The sequence below is a fragment of the Canis lupus genome, chromosome 1, assembly GCF_011100685.1.
Source record: "Canis lupus familiaris isolate Mischka breed German Shepherd chromosome 1, alternate assembly UU_Cfam_GSD_1.0, whole genome shotgun sequence".
In the NCBI taxonomy this organism is placed as follows: Eukaryota; Metazoa; Chordata; class Mammalia; order Carnivora; family Canidae; genus Canis; species Canis lupus.
Genome location: NC_049222.1, coordinates 107,279,451 through 107,304,169, shown reverse-complemented (window position 1 = coordinate 107,304,169; position 24,719 = coordinate 107,279,451). Strand labels below are relative to the sequence as shown.

The 24,719-nt window shown below is 49.8% G+C and overlaps 1 protein-coding gene across 2 annotated transcripts; it reads left to right on the top strand.

Moving 5' to 3' along the window:
- Positions 1-12,386: 12,386 nt before the first annotated feature.
- On the top strand, positions 12,387-21,473 carry SIGLEC11 (sialic acid binding Ig like lectin 11). 2 transcript variants are annotated; one of them, XM_038528155.1, is made up of 9 exons: positions 12,387-12,546; positions 12,642-13,022; positions 13,208-13,489; positions 13,667-13,714; positions 17,836-18,094; positions 18,177-18,461; positions 18,705-18,801; positions 19,075-19,156; positions 20,725-21,473. In XM_038528155.1, the coding sequence occupies exons 1-6, from the start codon at positions 12,513-12,515 to the stop codon at positions 18,340-18,342; spliced, it is 1,170 nt and encodes a 389-aa protein (XP_038384083.1). In that variant the 5' UTR covers positions 12,387-12,512; the 3' UTR covers positions 18,343-18,461; positions 18,705-18,801; positions 19,075-19,156; positions 20,725-21,473. The 2 variants fall into 2 exon arrangements, with proteins under 2 accessions (XP_038384083.1, XP_038384084.1); XM_038528156.1 differs by having other exon boundaries at positions 18,705-18,826.
- The last annotated feature ends 3,246 nt before the right edge of the window (positions 21,474-24,719 follow it).

Here is a 24,719-nt window from a genome sequence, read left to right as displayed (position 1 = left end):
TGCCAACTCCCAGGTGAGATCACCGCTGGTCTGGAAACCTTGGAAGCCATTATTCTAAGGTGTTTCTTTCCTCCTTCAGCTCGGTTGAAGCAAAGTCACCACCACCACGACCTTATTACAGCAAGCGGGAAATGGGACAGAGATACTGGAGAGCAAGCTGCAGCCTTTTAAGGACTTGAGCTGCGGTTTTTCCACATCTTTACTGGGCCTTTCCTTTGATGAGAGCTTAGTCACACGGTCACACCTACCTGCAAGGGAGCCTGGGAAATGTAGTCGCGAGATGGGCGGCCATTTTCTCGGCCAGAACCTGGGTGATCCTATTTGGTGGGACTTCAGGGACTAAGGTTAATAAAATAAAATTGGAAGGAAATAAAAGCTTGGAAAAAATAAAAAAGCATGCCTGGGTGGCTCAGTGGTTGAGCATCTGCTTTTGGCTCAGGTTGAGATCTCGGGGTCCTGGGATTGAGTCCCACGCATGGAGCCTGTTTCTCCCTCTGCCTGTCTCTGCCTCTCTCTGTTTCTCTTGAAAAAATAAATAAAATCTTTAAAAAATAAAAATAAATTGGAAGACTCAGCGTAGGTCAAGAATGCTGGGGCTTTTAGGCCAGCAGTGTTGTCTGGAAGCCTTGGGGTGGCCAAGATCCTTTCAGGTGATTTGCATGGTTAAAAGTATTTTGATAATAATACTAAAATGTTACTTGAGGGACGCCTGGGTGGCTCAGCGGTGGAGCGGCTGCCTCTGGCTCAGGGTGCAATCCCGGAGTCCCCGGATCGAGTCCCACATTGGGCTTCCTGCATGGAGCCTGCTTCTCCCTCTGCCTGTGTCTCTGCCTCTCTGTGTCTCTCATGAATAAATAAATAAAATTTTAAAAAATGTTATTTGCCACCACCCCACACCACCCACCCCACAATCTGGAGTTTTGTCAAGGTTATGTGATGTGTGATGCCATCATTACTCTGACAGCTAATGTAATATGTATTTGTGTATTCCTGTGACTTAAAAGTTTTGTTATTTTATTTTATTTATTTATATTTATTTATTCATGAGAGATACACAGAGAAAGGCAGAGACATAGGCAGAGGGAGAAGCAGTCTCCCTCCTGGGAGCCTGATGTGGGACTCAATCCCAGGGCTCCGGGATCTCAACCTGAGCCAAAGGCAGATGCTCAACCACTGAACCACCCAGGTACCCTACCTCCATTTGGTTTTATCTGACACTTGCACTTCTGTGAACTGGTAGAGTGAATTTAATCTTTTTCACCCTTGATAGTGTTAGTCTTTGGGATCTATAGATAGATAGATGGGTAGAATAATACCCCCCACCCCAGAAAATATGCCTATGTCCTTACTGAACCCTGGAAACCTATGAATGTGACCATATTTGGAAAACAAACAAACAAACAGGTATAGCTTGTAAATGCAATGGCAAGTGTCCTTATCAGAGACAGAAGGCACACACTATCAGAGAGGAGGAGACATCATGTGATCACAAAGGCAAAGACTCGGGTGATGCAGCCACAAGCCCAGGAATACCTGGAGCCACCAGAATCTGGAAGAGATAAGCATGGATCTTCCCCCTAAAGCCTTCAGAGGAAGTAGCCCTGCCAACTCCTTGACTGCAGACCTCTTGCCTCCAGAACTGTGACAGAAGAATTTTCTGTTGCTCTAAGTGACTAAGTTTGCGGTACCTTGTTACAGGAGCCTTAGAAAACTCATACAGGACCCCAGTTTATTGGAAACTCACACAGGACCCCAGTTCACTGTGGTGAGGGTCTTCTTTTAATTTTTTTTAAATTTTATTTATTTATTTATTTATTTATTTATTTATTTATTTATTTAAAGTTTTTTTTTTTTTTTAAGATTTTATTTACTTATTCACGAGAGACACACAGAGAGAAGCAGAGACACAGGCAGAGGGAGAAGCAGGCTCCATGCAGGGAGCCTGATGTGGGACTTGATCCCGGGTCTCCAGGATCATGACCTGGGCTGCAGGTGGCACTAAACCATTGAGCCACCAGGGCTGCCCTAGCCTCTTCTTTTTAGATGCCGCACTTGGGTAACTCTAGGCTTTTCATTATCCTTCATTTCTTGGCACCCCGCAGAACAAGATGAAGAGAAGAAGGAAGAGGAGGAGGGGGAGGAGGAGGGGGAGGAGGGGGAGGAGGAAGAGTACATCTCTGAGAAGCTGTGGCCACAGCTGAGACTTCCTGAGGCTGGTCACCCTGGGTACTCACAGCCGGGGTCAAGGAACCCTCAGAGCTTGAACTGAGCTTGAAGCACCCCTAGCTGGTAGTTGCTCTTTGGCAGGAACAAATGCAAATGTCAAGACCGAAGTTCAAGTTCATCTGGAGCAGCCAAGCTCCTGCTGGCAAAACATTGCAGCACTGACACCTGCCTCAGGTTTGGGCATTCCTGTGGACCTTGGCCTGAGCAGTCCCTGCAACTGCTGCTCAGAAGATGTTCATATTTTACCTGTCACCTTTATATACATTTAAGTGGGATGGTTTGGGTGAACCATGGAGAATAGCCACAGACTCTTTTTTTTTTTTAATTTTTTTTTTAAGTTTTTATTTATTTATGATAGTCACACAGAGAGAAAGAGAGGCAGAGACACAGGCAGAGGGAGAAGCAGGCTCCATGCACCAGGAGCCCGACGTGGGATTCGATCCCGGGTCTCCAGGATCGCGCCCTGGGCCAAAGGCAGGCGCCAAACCGCTGCGCCACCCAGGGATCCTGCCACAGACTCTTTATCTCCATCTCTGGTTCATTTTGTTACAGATGAAGACTTGCAGTTTTAAGCCTGAGCTCTGCAATGTCAGTAATTTACACTGTACCTTAGAAGAAAACAGCAGGCCAGTGCCCCTCAGTCAAGCTGGCTGAAACAGAGAGAGGACTAAATTAAGCTTTATTCAACAGTGAAATTAGGAGCATTTAATGGTTTTTCTCCTTCATAAGGCAGGCAGAGGCTGGCACTGCAAAACTGAGCTGTGTGGCCTTGAACAGGTATCTTGGCCTCTCTGAGCTCAGATTCCTTATCTGGAAGCCCGGGCCTAGGCGCTAACCTTTGCTTCATCATAATCTTTCTGTGTGAACTGGGGAAAAAATGGGGCAGCAGAGTCCCCATTATAGAGTCCAGGAATCAGTTGAAAAGATTCTGATCAGTGTTTACAAATAGGAACAGAACAAAAAAAAATCAAGCCGTACAGGGGGGCATTTCCTGGAACTGTGTTATTGCGAAATCGTTTCTTACTGTGCATCGCAGAAAAGCCTGGAAGCCACTGGGAGACGCCGCCAGCTTCCCAGACTCCCAGGCCCCGCCGCGAACCCTGGCGAGAGCATCTCCGCTGGGCCCGACCCACCCCGCCCAGAGCAAACCGTCGGGTCTCCCGGCGGCGCTGTGCTGGCAGGACTCCGCCGCCAGGGGGCGCGCGTGCCCCGCCGCGAGCGCGTTCCGTTCCGTCCGAGCGGCCAGACCCCGGTTTCCCCCGGGTCCCGAGTCGCCCCAGGATCCCGTTTGCTGGCGCTGGAGGCCCCGGCCCGGCACACAGCTCCCCCAGCAGAGCGCGGCGGGAGGGCTGGGGCGGCCTCCGCGCTTCATTCTGCAGGGTTCATGCAGTGCCTCGCCCTGTGCGCCAGACCGCGTGGCCGCTCCCAGAGCCCGCATCCCGGTGCGGGGGACACACAGGGACCCTCAGTCACGACTCCCTCCGCCAGGACCAGGCCTCCTCCCCGCCTGGGGCTCGGGGCTCGCGTGGTGCCGGACAGCCGGGGGTGCAATCCTCCGCCCCGGGGGCTGTGTGACCTCGGGCAGCTTGCTTACCCTCTCTGTGCTTCCGTTTTCCCTGCTCCAACATGGGGAAACAACACGCAGGGCACAGGTCGTCACGGGCAGGAAACGAACTAGTATTTGTAGAGCATTTAGAAGGGGCTTGGTGTGTTTGTTAAACAAACATTGTTACAGATTTCCATTTCTAAGAAAAACTGGGGACCGGAGCAGGGCAATTGAATGGCCAAAGTCACATTTCCAGCCTCTAGGAGGATTTCTGAGTTGGGTTCAGTGATTGATTCCCAGCCGGCAGGCTTTCCCTCTGCATTACATTTGCAGTGGGTAAACCCAGCTCCCTTTGCATGGTTGGTGGAGGGCAGGCCAACCCCAGAGGGAAATCTTCCACACACAGGCCAGTAGTGGAGTCAGGGCTGGAACCAGAGTGAGACCCTATGTCCGGGTCAGTGGACTAGCTCAACGAGTAAATAAATCATTTTCATGTAATGAACTCCATCCTGATTGCAGTAAGAACACAGAGGGACTCCTGGGTGGCTCAGTGCTTAAACATCTGCTTTCCGCTCAGCTCGTGATCCCAGGGTCCTGGGATCCAGTCCCACATTGGGCTCCCTGTGTGAAGCCTACTTTTTCCTCTGCCTATGTCTCTGTGTCTCTCTCTCTCCCTCTGTGTGTGTGTCTCTCATGAATCAATCAATCAATCAATCAATCAATCTTTTTTAAAAAAGAAAGAATACAGAGGAAAAGTGAAGTGAGCTGGCCAGGAGCCGTCATGGAGATACCCTGACTCTTGAGTGCTGAATTGCGATGATTTCTGAAGTAAGGCTGGGCGTGGCATCAGCTCTCCCCCAAGAGAAGAGATCTAAGGAGGCCCGAGGGCACAGACCAACTGCACGAACGGGTACTCCGAGCACCCTACCACCTGCACCTGCTGCTCTGTGGTCTTGCCCTGGACGTTCAACCATGACTTCACGCAGAGTTCCCTATGACCATCTGAACAAGTGGGCTGGGTCCTCCCCCCATCCCGTTCTCCCCCTGTTCGTGTCCTTCCCAGAACCTTCGAATGTGAATTATCTGGAAATAGAGTCGTTGCAGGCGTCATTGGCTAACATGAGGTGGGGTGCGTGGTGAATCCAGTATAACCAGTATTTACAGAGACAGACATGCGGGGAGACGTGTGCGAAGACAGAGTTGAGGAGGGCACTTGAAGGAGCCTTCAGAGGGAACAGAGCCCTGTCCAAACTGCGATTTAAGACTTCCAGCTTCCAGAACTGTGAGAGGATACACTTCTAATATTTTAAGTCCCCTCTGCGCCTCCACACCCCCATTTGTGGTGCTTTGCAAGAACTTGCAAGAACAGAGATGTGCAGAGAAAGGGAAAATGGGCTCTTCAGATCCTGGTCAGGGCTTCTTGTCAGACAGAAATGATCTCGTGGAACATGAACATTGGTCAGGGTCATCACTCTTTGGTCTTAATAAGGTAAGACAAAAAACTGAGACCAGGGCAGCCTGCGTGGCTCAGCGGTTGAGCATTGTCTTCAGCCCAGGGTGTGATCCTGGAGACCCGGGATCGAGTCCCACGTCGGGCTCCCTGCATGGAGCCTGCTTCTCCCTCTGCCTGTGTCTCTGCATATTTATTTATTCATGAGAGACACACACACACACACACACACACACAGAGGCAGAGACACAGGCAGAGGGAGAAGCCGGCTCCATGCAGGGAGCCCGATGTAGGACTCGATCCCGGGTCCCCAGGATCACGCCCTGGACTGAAGGCAGGCAACAAACTGCTGAGCCACCATGGCTGCCCAATAAATAAAATCTTAAAAAAAAAAAAAAAAAAGAGACCATTTCATAATTTTGTCTAAGTGCAGGCAACAAACCAGATCCTGTACAAGTCTTGAAGGTACCAAATATCCTTCTACCAAATATCCTTCTCTACTGAGTAATAGGAGTGACCTGTGCTGTTTCTTCTTCTTTTTAAAAAATATTTTATTTATTTGGCAGAGAGAGAGACAGACAGACAAGCAGGGGAACAGCAGACAGAGGGAGAGGGAGAAGCAGACTCCAGACTCCCTGCTGATCAGGGATCCTGATGCAGGGCTTGAATCTGGGATCATGACCTGAGCCAAAGGCAGATGCTTAACTGACTGAGCCACCCAGGCACTTTGTGATCTGTGCTTCTTGAGTGGAACCACTTCTCACTGTCTCTGGCTGGCACGGATTGACTAACCAGGAGGAGGTGCTGTTTCATAGCCCCCTGGAAAGTCAGGCAGTGTCATTGGAGAACAGATGACTCATCCTACCTCTCTCCCTATTTTATTTTTTAAATTTTAAAAAGATTTATTTGTTTGAGAGAGAGAGAGAGAGAGAATAAGAAGGGAGGGGAGAGGGAGAAGCAGACTCCCCACTGAGCCGGGAACCTAACATGGGACTCAATCCCAGGACCCTGGGATCATGACCTGAGCTGAAGGCGGACACTTAACCAACTGAGCCACTCAAGCACCCTGTTTTTTAATTTTAAAAAAGATTTTATTTATTTATTAAAAGATTTCATTTATTTATTCATAGACACAGAGAGAGAGGCAGAGACACAGGCAGAGGGAGAAGCAGGCTCCATGCAGGGAGCCCCATGTGGGACTCCACCCCGGGTCTCCAGGATCACACCCCAGGCTGCAGGCAGCGCCAAACCGCTGCGCCACTGGGGCTGCCCGATTTTATTTATTTTTGATAGAGAAAGAGAGAGAGAATGAGCAGGGGAAGGGGCAGAGAGAGTGGGGGAAGCAGAACAGGGAGCCTGAGGCAGGACTCGATCCCAGGACCCTGAGATCATGACCTGAGCCAACGGCAGATGCTTAACTGAATGAGCCACCCAGGCGCCCCTCATTTCCTATTTTAAAGGTCCTGGATCAAAGGGCCTGCCTACCCTGCCCACCCCTCATCATTGAAATGGGTGTTGCCATCTGGGATAGGCTGAATGATGTCCCCCAAAGATACCAGGTCCTAATCCCTGAAACCTTAATTCGGGGTTTAATTAAACCGTAATTAACCTTAGCGTTAATTTTTATGCGACAAAAAGGACTTTGCTGACAGAATTAAGTTAAGCATTTTGAGGTGGGGAGATTATCCTGGGTGATCCAGGTGGGCCCCAAATGTAACTCCAAACATTTATTTTTATTTTTTTTATTTTATGATAGTCACAGAGAGAGAGAGAGAGGCAGAGACACAGGCAGAGGGAGAAGCAGGCTCCATGCACCGGGAGCCCGACGTGGGATTCGATCCTGGGTCTCTAGGATCGTGCCCTGGGCCAAAGGCAGGCGCCAAACCGCTGCGCCACCCAGGGATCCCACCAAACACTTTTTAAAAAAAAAGATTTTATTTATTTATTCATGAGAGACCCAGAAACAAAGGCATAGGCAGAGGGAGAAGCAGGATCCATGCAGGGAGCCTGATGCGGGACTCGATCCCAAGGTCTTGGTATCACGACCTGAGCCAAAGGTAGATGCTCAACCACTGAGCCACCCCAGGTGCCTCTCCAAACATTCTTATAAGAGGGAAGCAAGGGGATACTGGAACACAGAAGAGAAGGCCAGGGGACAGAAGAGCATCTCAAAGCAGAGTCAGAGAAGATGCCACACTGCTGGTTTGAAGATGGAGGATGCAATTCTAGAAGCTGGAAAGGCCAGGAGATGGATCCTCCCCTGGAGCCTTCCAAGGGAGCCAGAGTTAAACTTAAATGCAGTGGCTAAAACAAAACAAATGTATTTTTGCAGTCCTGGAGTCCAAAAGTCTGAAGTGAGTCTCACGAGGCTAAAGTCAGGGTGTTGGCAGGGTTGGGTCCTTCGGGAGGTTCTGGGGGAGATTCTGTTCCTGGCTTCTTGAGGTTCCCAGCGGCTGCCAGTGCACCTGGACCCCCAGCACTACAATCTCTTCTGCCGTTGCACATCCTCCTATCCCTTCTGTCGTCAGATCTCCCTCTGCCTTCTTACAAACTTGTGATCACATTCACTTTCCACTTGGATCATCTCTCCATCCCAAATCTTTAATGTAATACCTGCAAAGTCCCCTTGCCCTGCGAGCTCACATATTCACAGGCTCTGGGGATTCGAGTGTGGGCATCTTTGGGGGCCATTATTCTGTCTGTTACATGTGCTGCCTTCTTGAATCCTCCACCTGGGTTATGGTATTTCTTTGATTCTCTCTTAGTCCCCATCCCCCCATCACCATCTTGGGTAATGTCACATGTCCTAGACTTAGACATCCCACCACTGCACCTGCTCTGAGCCCTTTCCCGGGCCTCAGCCCCCAGAAACCACAGCCAGGACTCTGGGAGGAGTCTGGAGGAAGTCACTTGCCAACTCTGCAGTTGTAGGTCTCTCTAGTTTATGTCCCTGAGCACAAGTGAATTCGCCCTCTCACCCTGAAGTCACCTGGGGCAGCTCAGGGACTCCAGGGTTCAAGGGCTGTGGAGGCTTGAATTTGGCTCAGGATTTGGCTAGCTCTCCCTGGTCCAGCCCAGACTGACAGGTACGTTACGGTCAGCAACACAGATTGGGGCAGAGATACCCCTTCCAAGCCTGGAAGAAATGAGTCTCGCTGTGCAGAACGAGCCAGAGACTGAGAGCAGCTCCTTCTGGGTCTTCTCTCATGAGTGACTAGGCTCTGCAGGACCACTTAATATTTTCACTGTTATAAGCACAATTGTTCTGCTTTTATTTTTTTAAAGATTTTTAAAAATTTTATTTATTTATTTACGATAGTCACAGAGAGAGAGAGAGAGAGAGAGAGAGAGAGGCAGAGACACAGGCAGAGAGAGAAGCAGGCTCCATGCACCGGGAGCCCGACGTGGGACTCGATCCCGGGTCTCCAGGATCGCGCCCTGAGCCAAAGGCAGGCGCCAAACCGCTACGCCACCCAGGGATCCCCTTTAAAGATTTTATTTAATTATTTGGGAGAGAGAAAACGACAGAGTGCATGAGCTGGAGGGGAGAGGCAGATGGAGAGGGAGAGGTAGGCTCCCTGCTGAGCAATGAGCTACATGTGGGACTTGATCCCAGGACCCTGGGATCACAACCTGAGCTAAAGGGAGACACTTAACCAACTGAGCCACCCAGGTGCCCTGTCCTGCTTTTAAACACTTTAATGGGGCTTCTGTTGTGCCAGAAATAAAGACCCAAATCCCTAATATGGTACCCAAGATATACATGGTCTCTCTCACTATTAGCTTTGGAGGCTGGTTTCAAATACCTAGCATGTGAGCATGTGTGCACATATACACACACAAGTGTCCTCACCCCCTGTGGATACATGAGTACAAAACACATACTCAGAGACACAGGCATGCACATCCACAGTCAGGGCAGCTGTCCCTGCAGCCAGACCAGGTTGTGGACGATACAGTAGCAATGGCAACTGGACGGATGGGCAGGGGACATGATGACCTTGGGTCGACAACTCATGGCTCGGGATGTGCTCTGCTGATGCTGTGCGACACCTCTCTGGTAACCCCTGGCATCATTTAGTTAAATGTGACAAGTCGCCTCGTGTTTGAGAGACCAGTGGTTGAGCAGTTAAGTGAGGAACCAGTTACAGATGAAAAGGAACTGAAGCTCTCGCTATGCAGTTGCGGATTGGGCTCCTCTCATTTCCTTTTCTGTATTTGTGATCAATTCAGCAATTTTCCTGGTCAGCAACTTCCCAACCTATATTGGGGCTCTGGGCTGGGGCTCGCAGCGAGCAGACCGCCCCGTGTGTCCACCGGGGGCGGGGGGCACAACAAAGGCAGATGCTCAACTACTGAACCACCCAAGCACTGCCCCCCCCACCCCATAGGAAAGTCTTGACAGCTTGACCTTGTCAAGCTTAGGGCAGCTCTGAGACTGGAAATTTCTCACCAGGGCCATCTACATAATTTGCAGGGCCCAGAGCAAAATGAAAATATGGGGCCCCTTTGATAAAAAGGTAAAAGCTTTCTTCCTTTCTTCCAGTGATGGTCTCTCTTGACCTGGGGTGTGGTTTGGTTTTCGTTTATTTTATTTTTTTTTAAGATTTTATTTATTACTTCATAGAGACAGAGAGAGAGAGAGAGAGAGAGAGAGAGAATGGCAGAGACACAGGCAGAGGGAGAAGAAGGCTCCATGCAGGAGCCGATGTGGGACTCGATCCCAGGTCTCCAGGATCACGCCCTGAGCTGAAGGTGGCACTAAACTGGTGAGCCCCCCGGGCTGCCCCGGTTTTTGTTTATTTTAGACTAAAAAAAAAATTGTGTGGGGGATCCCTTGGTGGCTCAGCGGTTTAGCGCCTGCCTTTGGCCCGGGGCACGGTCCTGGAGTCCCGGGATCGAGTCCCGTGTGGGGCTCCCAACATGGAGCCTGCTTCTCCCTCTGCCTGTGTCTCTGCCTCTCTCTCTCTCTCTCTCTTTCTCTATCATGAATAAATAAATAAATCTTTTAAAAAATGCGGTAAAAACATAGAACATAAAATTTACCATTTCAATGTATACAGTATCCAGTTCCAGAACTTTGCCATCACCCCAAAAGGAGACCCCATGCCCATTGGAAGCCACCCCCCTCTCTCCTCTCCCCCAGCCCCTGGGAACCACTAATCTATTTCTGGTCTTCATGGATTTGTCTTTTCTGGGCATTTCATTTGTGTCTGGCTCCTCTCACTTAGCATAATTTTTTGAGGTTGATCCACGTCATAGCATGTGTTGGTAGCCAGCAACCAACCAGCAACCAATTATTCCCTTTCTAATAAGCAAAGGGAACTTACATACGAGGTGTGTCTTGGGCTGCAAGATGAGTGGATCCCCACATCTGCCTCCAAATCTTAAAGTTTATATACGGGGCCTTAACTGGGCTCACTCACCTATACCATGTGGGTGTTCAAGGAGCAGCCTCTGGGAGCAAAAAAGACACGCAAAACCCACGTTTCACAGACAGGGGCAAGGGTGAGGTGCTGGGTCCAGCTCACAGGTCAACTGGTGGTCCCATCCTCTCAGTGACCTTCCCCCACAGCTAGTTAATGTCCAATCCCTCAAGCTCGACTGGGCGGTTTGCAGTGTAGGGGAGACACAGGTGTCTAGGCCTCCCACCTCTCAGCTCAGCAAGGCTCAAACCCTCTCTGTGCCCTGTAGGGGCATGGGAGTGGGAGTGGGACTGAGAACCTGCTCTGGGAATGGAGGAAGTGGGGGTCGGGGGAGATGTGTGATCCAAGGTTCCAATTTCCCCGGTGCGTGCTCCTTACCCCATTAAGTATTACCCCACTGTACCTTCATCTACAAAACACAGATTCAAATCTAGGGGTACCTGGGTGGCTCAGTTGGTTAAGTAACTCTTGATCTCAGCTCAGGCGTTGATCTCAGGGTCGTGCATTCAGGCCCTGTGCACTTAAAAAAAAAAACATCCTTTCCTTTTTTTTTCTTTCACTTTTTAAGATTTTATTTATTTATTTGAGAGAGAAAGAGAGCACAAGTGGGGATGGGGGCAGAGGGAGAGGGAGAAGCTTGCTCCCCAGTGAGCAGGGAGCCCTATGTGGGGCTTGATCCCAGGACTCTGGGATCATGACCTGCGCAGAAGGCAGATGCTTAACTAACTGAACCACCCAGGCACCCCTTTAAAAAAATCCTTAATAGGGCAGCCCCGGTGGCGCAGTGGTTTAGCGCCGCCTGCAGCCTGGGGTGTGATCCTGGAGACCCTGGATCGAGTCCCACATCAGGCTCCCTGCATGGAGCCTGCTTCTCCCTCTGCCTGTGCCTCTGCCCTGCCCCCCCCACCGTCTCTATGAATAAATAAATAAAATCTTTAAAATAAAAATCCTTAATAGGGGATCCCTGGGTGGCTCAGCGGTTTAGCGCCTGCCTTTGGCCCAGGGCGCAATCCTGGAGTCCCGGGATCGAGTCCCACGTTGGGCTCCCGGCATGGAGCCTGCTTCTCCCTCCTCCTGTATCTCTGCCTCTCTCTCTCTCTCTCTCTCTCTCTCTCTCTCTCTCCCTCCCTCCCTCTCTATCATAAATAAATAAATAAATAAATAAATAAATAAATAAATCTTAAAAAAACTTAAAAAAATTAAAAAATCCTTAATAAATACAATTATTAAGGATTTCAAGGTGGCAACTTCAGAGCATCACACCCCAGGTGTGAGGCCCTTAGGAGTGTGAGGAACTTGTGTCCCTGCCTGCTTCTCACTGTGGAGCTGGGAGCTTGTGTGGACTGCAACATAGCCCCAAGGCAGGCTGGGAAGCTGAATGCTCCTGAGTCGGGGGTCAGGGGCATTGGGTTTGGGGGTCACAGGAGATGTGGTGCCTGCAGGCAGGAGTCAGATGATCAAGTTCTTCTCTTTGTCCCCAGCCCCTGTGGGGAGTAGATGTTTGCCTGGTGAATGAATGAATGAATGAGTGCATGAATGAATCCTGCCCCCAGCACCTCACCTGGAGCCCATACTCCCTGAAAGCCCCACTGCTGGGGCTGCCCTCCGCTGAGGCTGATGTAGGGCTCCTTTTCTTTAGGGCCAGACCTGCCTCCTCTCTGCTCTGCTTCTTGCAACTGCGAAAGGAGAAGTTGGAATAAGGGTTTTGTCAGGACTTTGTGATTTCCTTCCTGGGGTTCCTCTTCCGTAGATGATCACTACCTTCTTCTTTCCCTGCAAAAGCTTCCTGTTGGAGCTTCCTTCTGGGACAGACAGGCACATCCAGAAGCCAGACTGAGGACAGACCAGCCCCGGACCCCTGGAGATGCTGGTATTGCTGCTGTCTCTGCTGTGGGCCTGTGAGTGGGTTGAGAGCTGGGGATGGGGGCGGTCCTGGCGGGGGAGGGGGCAGTGCTGGTTCTGACGCTGCTGCTAAGCCTCGATGTCCCCCCAGGGTCCCTGCAGGAGGACCCAGGCTATGAGCTACACGTGCAGGACTCTGTGACGGTGCAGGAGGGCTTGTGTGTCCGCGTGCCCTGCACCGTCTCCTACCCCCAGGTTGGCAGGCACAGTGCTACACCTGCTTATGGCTCCTGGTTCCGGATAAAGGGTAATCCCAAAGGGGAAGTTCTCATGGCCACCAACAAACCAGCCAGAGAAACAAAGAGGAAGATCAAACTTCCCTTCCACCTTTCTGGAGACCCTGGGGCTGGCGACTGCTCCCTGAGTATCACAGACGCCCGGAGGGAACACAGCGGACACTATTACTTTCATCTGGACAGAGGTCCCATGAGACACAGTTACAGGAGTAACATGCTCATTGTGAGTGTGAGAGGTAGGGAAGGTCCCCAAGAGTCAATAACAGGTGTGGGGGGGTGTTCCTGAGGGAAGAAACAGACCCCCTGCTGCTCATCTTAAACAGGAGAGTAGAGCATAGTCAGTTCAGGGTTGGGGTGCCTCTTTGGGAAGCACACAGGGGAGTCCCCTCTGAGGTCCGGCCTCTCTTTCTCTCCTCTCCAGAGCTGACACAGGCTCCGGATATCTGGGTCAAGGAGCCCCTGGAGTCTGGCTGCCTCAGTCACCTGACATGCTCTGTGCTGGGGGCCTGTGATGGGGTGCTGGCCCCCACCATCTCCTGGACAGGGCCTGCCCTCAAACCTTCGGGACTGGGCTTGGAGGCTTATAACTCCTCGGAGATCCTGCTCATCCCACGCCCGCAGGACCATGGCACCAATCTCACCTGTCGGGTGACCTTCAAAGCTGGCATGAGCACTCAAAGCACCATTACGCTCAACGTCTCCTGTGAGTGTGGGGCAAGGACTCGGTTCCCGGGGGGTGGGGGGAGGCAGGGGGGCTCAGGGGGGCTGCAGGGAGGACACAGGACTTGTCTGTTTCAATTCCCATTTCTGTGTCTCCTGGGGGTGGGTGGCATGGGAAGGGTGGACTCTGACTCCATTCCTCACTGTGTCTCTGTCCCAGATGCCCCACAGAACCTGGGCATCAGCATCTCCCGAGAAAATTGCACAGGTAGGTCAAGATGCCCTCTCCCTGAGGCTGGGATGGGAGCTCTCCCTGGCAGAGCAGAGCCTGGGGCTCGAAGCCAAGCCAGGAGGGCCAGAGTGATACACAGGGAGAGCAGAGCGGGGAGGCGCTCCCACCCCTTCACTGTGACAGATGATTTTTGCTTACTATTTATTATATGCAATGACAGGTGATTCATTATATGCAAAGACTATTTGTCAAATACATGCAGGTTATGAAGAATCGCCATCAAATGAACACCTTGGTACTCACCATCCAGGTTAAGAAATAGAACAGGAGGGCAGCCCAGGTGGCTCAGCGGTTTAGCGCTACCTTCAGCCCAGGGCGTGATCCTGGAAACCCGGGATCGAGTCCCACGTCGGGCTCCCTGCATGGAGCCTGCTTCTCCCTCTGCCTGTGTCTCTGCCTCTCTCTCTCTCTCTCTCTCTCTGTGTCTCTAATAAATAAATAAAATCTTTATTTTTTTTAAGATTCTATTTATTTATTCATGAGAGACAGAGACACAGGCAGAGGGAGAAGCAGGCCCCATGCAGGTAGCCCGACGTGGGACTCCATCCGGGGTCCCCAAGATCACACGCCGGGCTGCAGGCGGCGCTAAACCGCTGCGCCACCGGGGCTGCCCTTTTTGTTTTGTTTTTTGTTTTTTTAATAAAATATTTTTAAAAAGAAATAGAACAGGAGCACCTGGCTGACTCTGTCCATGGTGCATGCAACTTTTTTTTTTAAAGATTTTATTTATTTATTCATAGAGACACAGCTAGAGAGAGAGAGGCAAAAACACAGGCAGAGGGAGAAGCAGGCTCCATGCAAGGAGCCCGACATGGGACTCGATCCTGGGTCTCCAGGATCACGCCCTGGGCTGCAGGCGGTGCTAAACCGCTGCGCCACCGGGGCTGCCCCAACTTTTTTTTTTTTTTAAGATTTTATTTATTTATTCACAAGAGACACACACACACACAGAGGGAGAGACACAGGCAGAGGGAGAAGCAGGCTCCATGCAGGGAGCCCCATGCAAGACCGATCTTGAGACCCCAGGATCACACCCTGGGCCGAAGGGAGGCACTAAACCGCTGAGCCACCCAGGGATCCCAAGGTGCATGCAGCTCTTGATCTCAGGGTCATGAGTTCGAGTCCCGCATTGGATGTAGAGCCTACTTAAAAAAAAAAAGAATAGAACAGCAACCTTGCCTTTGGAACACCCTAAATGCCCCTTCCCAATTTCAGCCCTTTCCATCTGGCATCGGAGAAAGCCACTATGCTGAATACTGTGTTACCATTCTTTATTTTATTTTACTTTACTTTTTTTTTTTTTTTAATTTATTATAGTCACAGAGAGAGAGAGAGAGGCAGAGACATAGGCAGAGGGAAAAGCAGGCTCCATGCACCGGGAGCCAGACATGGGATTCGATCCCGGGTCTCCAGGATCACGCCCTGGGCCAAAGGCAGGCGCCAAACCGCTGCGCCACCCAGGGATCCCCTTTACTTTACTTTTTATTTTTAATTTATTTTTAAAAGATTTTATTTATTTATTCATGAGAGACACGAGGGGGAGGAGGGCAGAGACACAGGCAGAGGAACTGGCAAGCAGAGACACAGGCAGAGGATCTGGGAACTCCGAGATCACACCCTGAGCTGAAGGCAACCACTCAATCACTGAGCCACCCAGGCGTCCCTATTTTATCTTATTTTTGATGAAAGTATAATTGATGAATACATTGTATATATCTAAAGTGTACAAGGTGATGATTTGATACATGGAGATTTGATACACATTTACACTCCTAAAGGATTCACACAACCCAGTTAATTAACACGTCCACATACCTTCTATTTTCTTGTAATTTTACGAAATAACACGTCTGGCTTCTTCCACTCAGCATGATGTGATCAAGGTTCATCCACACTGTAGTGCGTGCAGGTCAGTGTTTCACTCCTTTTTGGGCTGAATATTGTTCCATTGTATAGAGGGACCACCATCCATCCATCCATCTGTGGGTGGACATTTGGGTTGTCACCTTGTAGTTCCTGTCAACAGTACTGCTCTGAACACTTCCATACAAGGATCTGCTTGACTCCCCACTTCCAGTTCTTTTGGCTCTAGGAGTGGATTTGCAGGGTCACAGCTACCTTGACTTTTGTGATGTGGCACCACCTTGTGTTCTTGACATTCATCTGTATTGCTTGCTGCTGTAATTTCTGCCTCTCCTTGTCTGTAGGTACCACATTTTAGTTTCACTCTTTAAAAAAAAAAAAGATTTTTATTTATTTATTTGAGAGAGAGAGAGAGAGAGGACACTGCAAGCACAAGCAAGAGGAACGGCAGAGGGAGAGGGAGAAGCAGGCTCCCCACTGAGCAGGGAGCCTGACATGGGGCTCCATCCTAGGCCCTTGGATCATGACTTGGGCCGAAGGCAGACGCTTCACCCACTGAGCCACCCAGGCGTCCCTCACCTTCTCACATTCCACTCTTGGTGGGCACTTCAATTGTCCACAGAGTTTAGTTTTCTTTCTTTCTTTCTTTCTTTCTTTCTTTCTTTCTTTCTTTCTTTCTTTCTTTCTTTCTTTCTTTCTTTCTTTCTTTCTTCTTTCTCTCTTTTCTTTCTTCATGAGACACACACCCAGAGAGAGAGAGAGAGAGAGAGGCAGAGACACAGGCAGAGGGAGAAGCAGGCTCCCTGGAGGGAGCCCGCTGTGGGACTCGATCCTGGGTCTCCAGGATCACGCCCTGGGCTGAAAGTGGTGTTAAACCGCTGAGCCACCCGGGCTGCCCCAGAGTTTAGTTTTCATGATCATGCCGCCTCTAACATTCCCCTCATGAACAGAGGAATGTTTCTCGAGGCCATACTTCACAAGCTCTGTTGTACACACAGATTTCTCAGGGATCTTGTGACAATGCAGATGTGACTCAGGAAGCCGGCGGAACCTCTGGTTCTGCATTTCTTTCTTTCTTTCTAAAATTTTTTAATTGTATTTATTTATTCATGAAAGACACACACATACACACAGAGGCAGAGACACAGGCAGAAGGAGAAGCAGGCTCCATGCAGGGAGCCCGATGTGGGACTCGATCCTGGGTCTCCAGGATCATGCCCTGGGCTGAAGTCAGCGCTAAACCGCTGAACCACCTGGGCTGCCCTGGTTCTGCATTTCTAACCAGCTCCTGGGGAGTGCCAGTGCTCTGAGGAGTGAGACTGTAAATTTCATGCCCAGGAGCAAAACTGTGAGGTCTCAGGGATGTATATTTTCAACGTTCCTACATAAGGCTGTTATAGAATAGCCCCGGGAGACCATACCAGAAACTGGCAATAAATGATTGCTTTTGATGAGACAGATTTGTTGCCCGGGGAGACATCACGGAAGGGAGATTTTGCTCTGAGCATCCCTTCCTCCTTTGTGAATTTTGGAATGCAAAATGTGGATGCCCTATTTATCCTGAGACAACCGAGGCAGGGAAAGGAGGTGAAGAGGTAGAGGTCATGTCCTGAAAAGCCTTGAAGGGTTTGATACTTGAATTTTGGGTGCTTGAGTGAGGGGTGTTCAGCAGTTGGGGAAAGAGAGGGAGAAATGTAGTTAAGGGCGCTCGCCTCGAAGGAGTCAGGGTCCCTCAATGGGTGGATAAGCACCACGCAGCCTATCCATGCGACGAACATGAGTCTGCCATGAACAGGGGTGAAGCATCAACAGGGGCCACCAGCAGGAGAACCTTGGAAATGTCATGCCACACAAGAGAAGCCAGATACAAAAGCCTACATGGAGCATGATTCTATTTGCAGGCAATGTCCAGAATAGATCTATAGGGACAGAAAGGTGGCTAGGGGTTGCCAGGGGCTCGAGGTTGGGGGGATTGGGAGTAAGGGGGGGAGGCAGTTGGGGGGATACAGGGTTGTTTTTAGGGGTGATGAAAAGGTTCTAAGATTGATTGTGGTATGTAAATGGAATTGTATGGTATGTGGATTATATCACCATAAATCTGCTTATGAAACTATTTGTGGAGATCTCTTGAAGCCAACTTAGGTGAAATTCAGAGGAGAGAGAAATAGGACCAGGGCTGTGGAGCCTCTGGGCTGGATTCAGAGTGTGCATTCTCTCTCTCTCTCTCCACCCAGAACTGAAATACCCAGGGAATGGCTCATCTCTTCATGTCCTGGAAGGGGAATCTCTGTTCCTGCTCTGTGCTGCTGACAGCAACCCCCCTGCGGAGCTGAGCTGGTTCCGGGGGTCCCCCGCCCTGAATGCCACCCCCATCTACAGAAGTCCCATCCTGGACCTGCCTCAAGTAGGGGTTTCGGAGCAAGGAGACTTCACCTGCCGAGCTCAGAACTCGCTGGGCTCCCAGCACGTCTCCCTGCACCTTCTCTGTGGTCTGTGAGTGAGGGGACTCCTGGGGGCAGGACACCGGGGCCTGGGGAGCAGGGGCACCGCTGACCCCTTCTCCTCCCTCCCCCAGACCCCCCGCGGCCGCTCAGCCCCTCCTGCTCCTGGGAGGGCGAGGCGCTGCAGTGCACCTGCTCCTCCCACGCGCGCCCGGCCCCCACCCTGCGCTGGCGCCTGGGGGAGGGGCTGCTGGAGCGGAACCACAGCAATGCCTCCTTGACCGTCACCTCCAGCGCTGAGGGGCCCTGGGCCAACAGCTCCCTGAGCCTCCGTGGGCCGCTGGGCTCTGGCCTCAGACTCAGCTGCGAGGCCTGGAATGCGCACGGGAAACAGAGCACCACTGTCCTGTTGCTGCCAGGTCTGGGTGCTCTTGGGGGCAGAGGTGTGGGAGGAGGGAGTCCGGATCCTAGGAAAGATGTTCTGGGGGTGGGGTTGGGGTCTGGATGGGAAAGGGTGAGAGAGAGGAAGGGCAGGGGGGCAAAGTCCTGGTTTTCTCCTGGTTGGGGGCTGAAGACCATCAGAATTGGAGTTTCTTGGGAGGAGGGCACACAAGGATCCTGAGGCTTGGAGGGGACTCACCCAAAACCCCACTCCCCTACAGGGAAACCTGAGCATGGGGGAGGATTCCTTCTGGGGGCTGTCGGGGGTGCTGGTGTTGCTGGCCTGCTCAGTCTCTGTCCCTGCCTCATCTTCTTCATGTGAGTGCTGTCCCTGGGAGAAAGGGTGAGTGCATGGGGTGGAAGGGGTCCAAGTCCTAGGGTCCCGGGCAGCCCCAGCTGGAGGCCGTAAGATTTGGGGATTGGGCCAGAAAATCAAAGAAGTGTCTGCTGCCACCCTAATCCTGGCTATGCCCATTTTCATGAGTTATCAGGCTCTGTGGTCCCTCCTCCAGCCTTCCTTAGCCTGGCCAGACTCGTAAGCAGGGGACAATAGTGAGTCAATTGGGCTGCTAACTGTGGCTTCCCCCTCAGAGTGAAGACCTGCAGGAAGCAGGCTCCTGAGCCTACAGTTGGTGGGAAGGATGCTGCCTGCATGTTGGGTCCCCTCTCCTGGGTGAGTGATGAGCCCTCTGTTCATTGGGATCCTATCTGGCCACCACCCAAAGATGGCCACACCCCTCTAGATGATTTAGCTGGTCGTCATGTCCCAAACAGGCTTATGTTCTCGGGTCCCCATGGACTCAGTCACCTGGGCCAGTGACCCGGGAGTCACTCTCCTCTCTGCTCTGACTCATCTTGCAGAGCCAAGGACCACAGCACCTTCCTGTGTTCACCTGGGCCCTCCCTACCCTAATCTCCTCCCATGGAATCACTTTCCCCTCCTTGCTGTCTCTCCTCCCCAACATACGGGGAGGAGATCAAAATAACCATGCCAGGGGGATCTCCCCAAAATAACAAGTACAAAGTTCACAGGTCCCCAAGGCACTCTCAGGTTCAATAGCTCACCAGAGGGACTTATAGAACTCACTGAGATTTGTTATACTAATAGTTAGTTGATTACGGGGAAAGGATACAGATTAAAGCAGCCAAGGGGAGAGGCACCTGGACTCTGCCCAGGGGAGTTCCATGCAGGAATCTTCCAGGCATCTCTTCCAGTAAAGACCCCATACACGGCGCTGATTTTTCCCAGCACTGATGTGTAATAAAAAGCAGGGAATGTGGTGTGGCATCATGTGTGTGGGCATGATATTGCCACCAAGGAAGGTCACCCTAGCCCTGTGTCCTGGGTTCCTATCAGGGGTCGGTCACATAGGTATGGAGCACCTTTATGACCTTTGTTATATGGTCTCCATCCCCTCTAGAGGTCAAGCTGATACCATGTGGCTCAAGGCCTCACCATAAGTCACGTTAATGTAAACTACTTGGTGTGGCCTAAGGCCTCAGGTGAACAGAGATGTTCCCATCAGGCAGGACAGTCCATTGACTTAGAGGTTCCCTCCCAGATGCTGGCACAAAGGGTCAAGCCTTTATTTGGCCATGGTGAGCCCTTTCCTGCACAATATCCTTTGCTTTAAGGGTTCCTGGTACAATTTTGTGATTTCGTTTGCCTGAACTTTTGAAATGCTGAGTGGTCCCAGAGGGCAGTTCAGTTCAGAGCAAATCTCTGTCCTCACACCACCTCTCACATCACAATTGGCCATTAGATGGAAATATAAGTGACTACAACAATGTCAGCTTCCCCCACTGCAAGCTAGTCAGCGGTCATGGATGACGTCTGCTTTGTTCCCCACTGAAGAGCCAGGGCCTGGCACAGGGCAGCTGTTCCATAGGGTGGAAGGCACTGGGGCTAGAGAGACCCAGATGTTAATGGCCCTACCGACAACTCAATGTGTGATTTTTGGGATATTTACTTAGACTCAGTTTCTTCACCTGATAAATGGGAATAGTAATGTCTCTCTAATAGCTTGTTGTGAGGAATCTAGGAGCCTGGCAATTGATTACCAAGGGCCAGGCAATATTTATTGAATGAATTAATAAATAAATGAATGAGGGTACAGCCAATGTTTGTGGAATGAATAGATGAAAGAGTAAGTGCTCAGTTTCTAGGTTTGCTTGTGGATCCTCCTTGCTATCTGCCAGGTCCAGTTATCCTAATTGGACCCTTCTTTCATCTCCATTCAGGGTTATAAGCATGAGTGTCCATTAGGGGCATCCATGCCCCTAGCCCACCCGGCCTGCAGCTGTTGGTGTTCCCACCTTGGAGGAAGAGGAGGAGGAGGAGGAGGAGCTCCATTATGCCTCCTTCACCTTCCAGGGGCTGAGGCCCTGGAAGCCTCAGGACCCAGAGGGCACCAGCGTCACGGAGTATTCGGAGATCAAGATCTGGAAGTGATGACCCCCAGCTCCAGCGAGCTCCACGACCTCTGTGTAGAGGGCCTTGGGCTTCTCAGGGAGGGAGACATCGGGTACAATTCCTGAGAGAATGGTTTTCCATTCCATGGAAACGGGTTGCCAAATAATGAGTGGGAGTCCCACTAGTGTGATGGACAGAGCGGGGCTCAAGTTTCAGCCCGTCACCAGTTTCAAGCCTGAGTTCAACTTTACTTCTCATTCTCCCTCTCTGCAAAGTGGACACAATACACCTAACTCCCCGGGTCGTTGAGGGGAGTCAAGGTGGCAATGAATGTGAAGGGTCTGACAGTGGTGCAGATGCAGAGAGCAGCCTGCCCGAGGTCACGCCTCTTCCCAGGGCAGCCCACCTGGTGTAAGGCTCTGCAGGGCGGTTCCAGCTCTGTAGCCCTGACTCCCTGGGCCGCTTCCTCAGGAACACTCTGAGCCTGCTTCTTGGAAACCCAACTTGCTGTGTATTTTTCACCACACAGAAAATCATTCACAGATTTTCAGAAATAAATGATAGGTTATCTGAATTATAGATGCCTCTTTCTTTATATGTCCTGGATGTTTTGGTTCTCCTCCACAGTGTCTTCTCTTTTGTAGAATTTGCTTAGAAAATTCCTTGCGATTATTACGGTCTGGGTTCCATTTCCATTGTGATATCATGTTAGCCTTAAAATAGAAACTGCCAACTGCTTTGCCAGCAAAAATGGGTTTACTGGGGAATAAAAGAGAACTGCAATTGTTAATAAATTAATTAATTAATTTAAAAAATTTTAAAAAGAAAAAAAGAGACACCTGGGTGGCTCAAAGGTTGAGCCTCTGACTTTGCCTTAGGTCGTGATCCTGGAATCCTGGGATCAAGTCCTGTATGGGGCTCCACACCGAGAGCCTGCTTCTCCTCCTGCCTATGTCTTTGCCTCTTTCTCTGCATCTCTCATGAATAAATAAAATCTTAAAAAAAAAAAAAGAAACAAAAAAAGTTGCCTGCAAAACTGTAAGGTGAATCTGCAGCAGAGGCACGCTCTTATGCAGAAAAGGGGCAAATGGGGAAACCCATTGGAGTAAATTGGGAGTTGGAAGTATACTGGCTGAGCTGTTGGGGGGCAGGGTGGGATTAAGAAAAGCCAGTCTCCCTCCCGCAGGGATAGTGGAATAGTATACTGCCTGCAAGGTCAAATCTGTCTCTTCCTGTTGGGTTTGCAATTGACTATGAATGGTGGGGCATTAGGGCTCTTCTTATTGAAACCACCCCACTTCATTTTAGCACAGTTTCTTGTTACTAATTTTCACTGTAGTTTTTTTTTTTTCCACTGTAGTTTATGTAGTGGTCACATCCAATTTATTTTTTCCCTTTGAATGTCCATTTACCTTTTTCTATTGTGTCCGTTAATGAGAAAACATGTTCAACCTTAGAATTATGATCCAATATAGTGAACATGTGTTGGCATAAAGTTAACTGCTCTTCAAATATGATGTGTCAAGGGGTGCCTGGCTGGGTCAGTTTCAGGGAACCAACGACCCCTGAACTTGGTTTTTTGCAGGTTCCAGTTCCAAGTTGGGTGTAGAGATTATTTAAAAATAGAAATTAAAAAGAAAAGTCGATGTGTCAAATTCCATCTTTCACAGCACAATTTGCTTTGCCATTCAAGATTATGCAGCATCTCTTGATCAACGACTTTTTTAAAAAAATTATTTATTTATTTATGAGAGACACTCAGAGAGAGGCAGAGACATAGGCAGAGGGAGAGACAGGCTCCATGCAGGGAGCCTGATGCGGGACTCAATCCCAGGATCACGACCTGAGCCAAAGTCAGAGGTTCAACAACTGAGACACCCAGGTACCCTATTTTATTTATTTTTATTTTTATTTTATTTTAATTTAATTTAATTTAATTTAATTTTTTAAATTTTATTTCTTTTTAAAAGATTTTATTTATTTATTCATGAGAGACAGAGAGAGAGAGAGAGAGAGAGAGAGAGAAAGGCAGAGACACAGGCAGAGGGAGAAGCAGGCTCCATGCAGGGAGCCCAATGTGGGACTCGATCCCGGGACTCTAGAATCATGCCCTGGGCTGAAGGCAGGCACTAAACCGCTGAGCCACCCAGGGGTCCCCTATTTTTATTTTTAAAAAATATTAAAATTTTTTTTATTTATTAATGAGAGACACAGAGACACAGGAAGAGGGAGAAGCAGGCTTCCTGCAAGGAGCCTGATGTGGGACTCAATCCCAGATCCTGGGATCACATCCTGAGCTGAAGGCAGACCCTCAACTGCTGAGACACCCAGGCATCTCTAAAAAAGATTTTAAGTAATCTATACACCCAGTGTGGGGCTTGAACTCACAATTCTGAGATCAAGAGTCACACGCTCCACCAACTGAGCCAGCCAGGTGTCCCTATGGCGTATTTTAAAAATCAAGAACTTGGGTGGCTTTTCTTCAGAATTAAAATATAATTTCAGGGGATCCCTGGGTGGCTCAGCAGTTTAGCGCCTGCCTTTGGCCCAGGGCATGATTCTGCAGTCCCGGGATCGAGTCCCTCGTCGGGCTCCTGGCATGGAGCCTGCTTCTCACTCCTCCTGTGTCTCTGCCTCTCTCTCTATGTCTATCATAAATAAATAAATACATCTTTAAAAAAAAGAATTAAAAATATATATAATTTCAGCATTTCAACTAAACAAACGGGATTTTCTCAACTTTATTTGTTAAAGAGAACCACTGGAAATTTTGAATGATAGAGAATTGAAAAATATTGAATGGCAACAAATCCTAATAATCTTTTACTCCCTCAGTTCCAACAGCATAAAAAGTAAGAAAACAATTTCCTGAAACTTATTTCAATGAGAGTAGAAGAGCCAGCAGTACTGTTTGAAAGGCATCGTGTAGAAGGGCAGGTCAGCCAGTGATTCCCACAGAATCATGCGAGCTGTGTTCCTGCTCTGAATAAACATTGTCTACATCTTTCACAAACACCCATCAAAATTTGTATTTGTAGAATCTCCATCAAAACCAGTAAAATTCTTCCTGTTAACTTCCAAGTCAGTGTGAAAAATAAGACAACAGGCCCCAAATGGAGTTGCTTATGCTAAGCCACGTGTCACCAAACCCAAGCTTACAGTTTCAGCTCTCCCAGTCATGGAATCCCAATGAGTCACTCAGGAATCACCCTGATGAGCACTAGTCAGATAATCCCCCTGCCAGACCCCTGAAGGAAAGCAACCCTGCACTAACCACCCTGCTTTTTGGCCTCTTCCAAACTTTTTTTTTTTTTTTAAGATTTTATTTTTCACCAGACACACACACACACACACACACGCACACGCACACACACACACACACACAGAGGCAGAGACACAGGCAGAGGGAGAAGCAGGCACCGTGCAGGGAGCCCGACGTGGACTCGATTCCGGGTCTCCAGGATCAGGCCCTGGGCTGAAGGTGACGCCAAACCACCGAGCCCCCCGGACTGCCCCTCTTCCAAACTTTCTTGTTCCTCCTTCCTTCTGCCCACAAAAGTCTTTCACTCTGTATAGCTCCCTGGAGCACCTATTTGCCCAATTGGATGCTGCCTGGTTCATGAATCATTGAACAGAGCCAATAAGGTCTTTAAAATTTGCTCAGTGGAATTTTGGTTTTTAACATCAGTAAAGGAGTCTCCATGAACATTTGCTGTTGTTCCTAGGGTCTCATCCGGAAGAGATTCTATTTGTACTAGTCTTGGAAACAAGCTTTTATCACAGGAAAATTATTTCATAAGGGAAATGTGTCTTCATTTTGCCT

Bases quoted from the DNA above. Each gene is read 5' to 3' on its own strand.
- SIGLEC11 (XM_038528155.1), top strand. From the start codon at position 12,513: ATGCTGGTATTGCTGCTGTCTCTGCTGTGGGCCT. The intron at 13,715-17,835 runs GTAGGTCAAGAT...CTCTCCACCCAG, and splicing joins CTCCCGAGAAAATTGCACAG to AACTGAAATACCCAGGGAAT. The intron at 18,095-18,176 runs GTGAGTGAGGGG...TCCCTCCCCCAG, and splicing joins CTGCACCTTCTCTGTGGTCT to ACCCCCCGCGGCCGCTCAGC.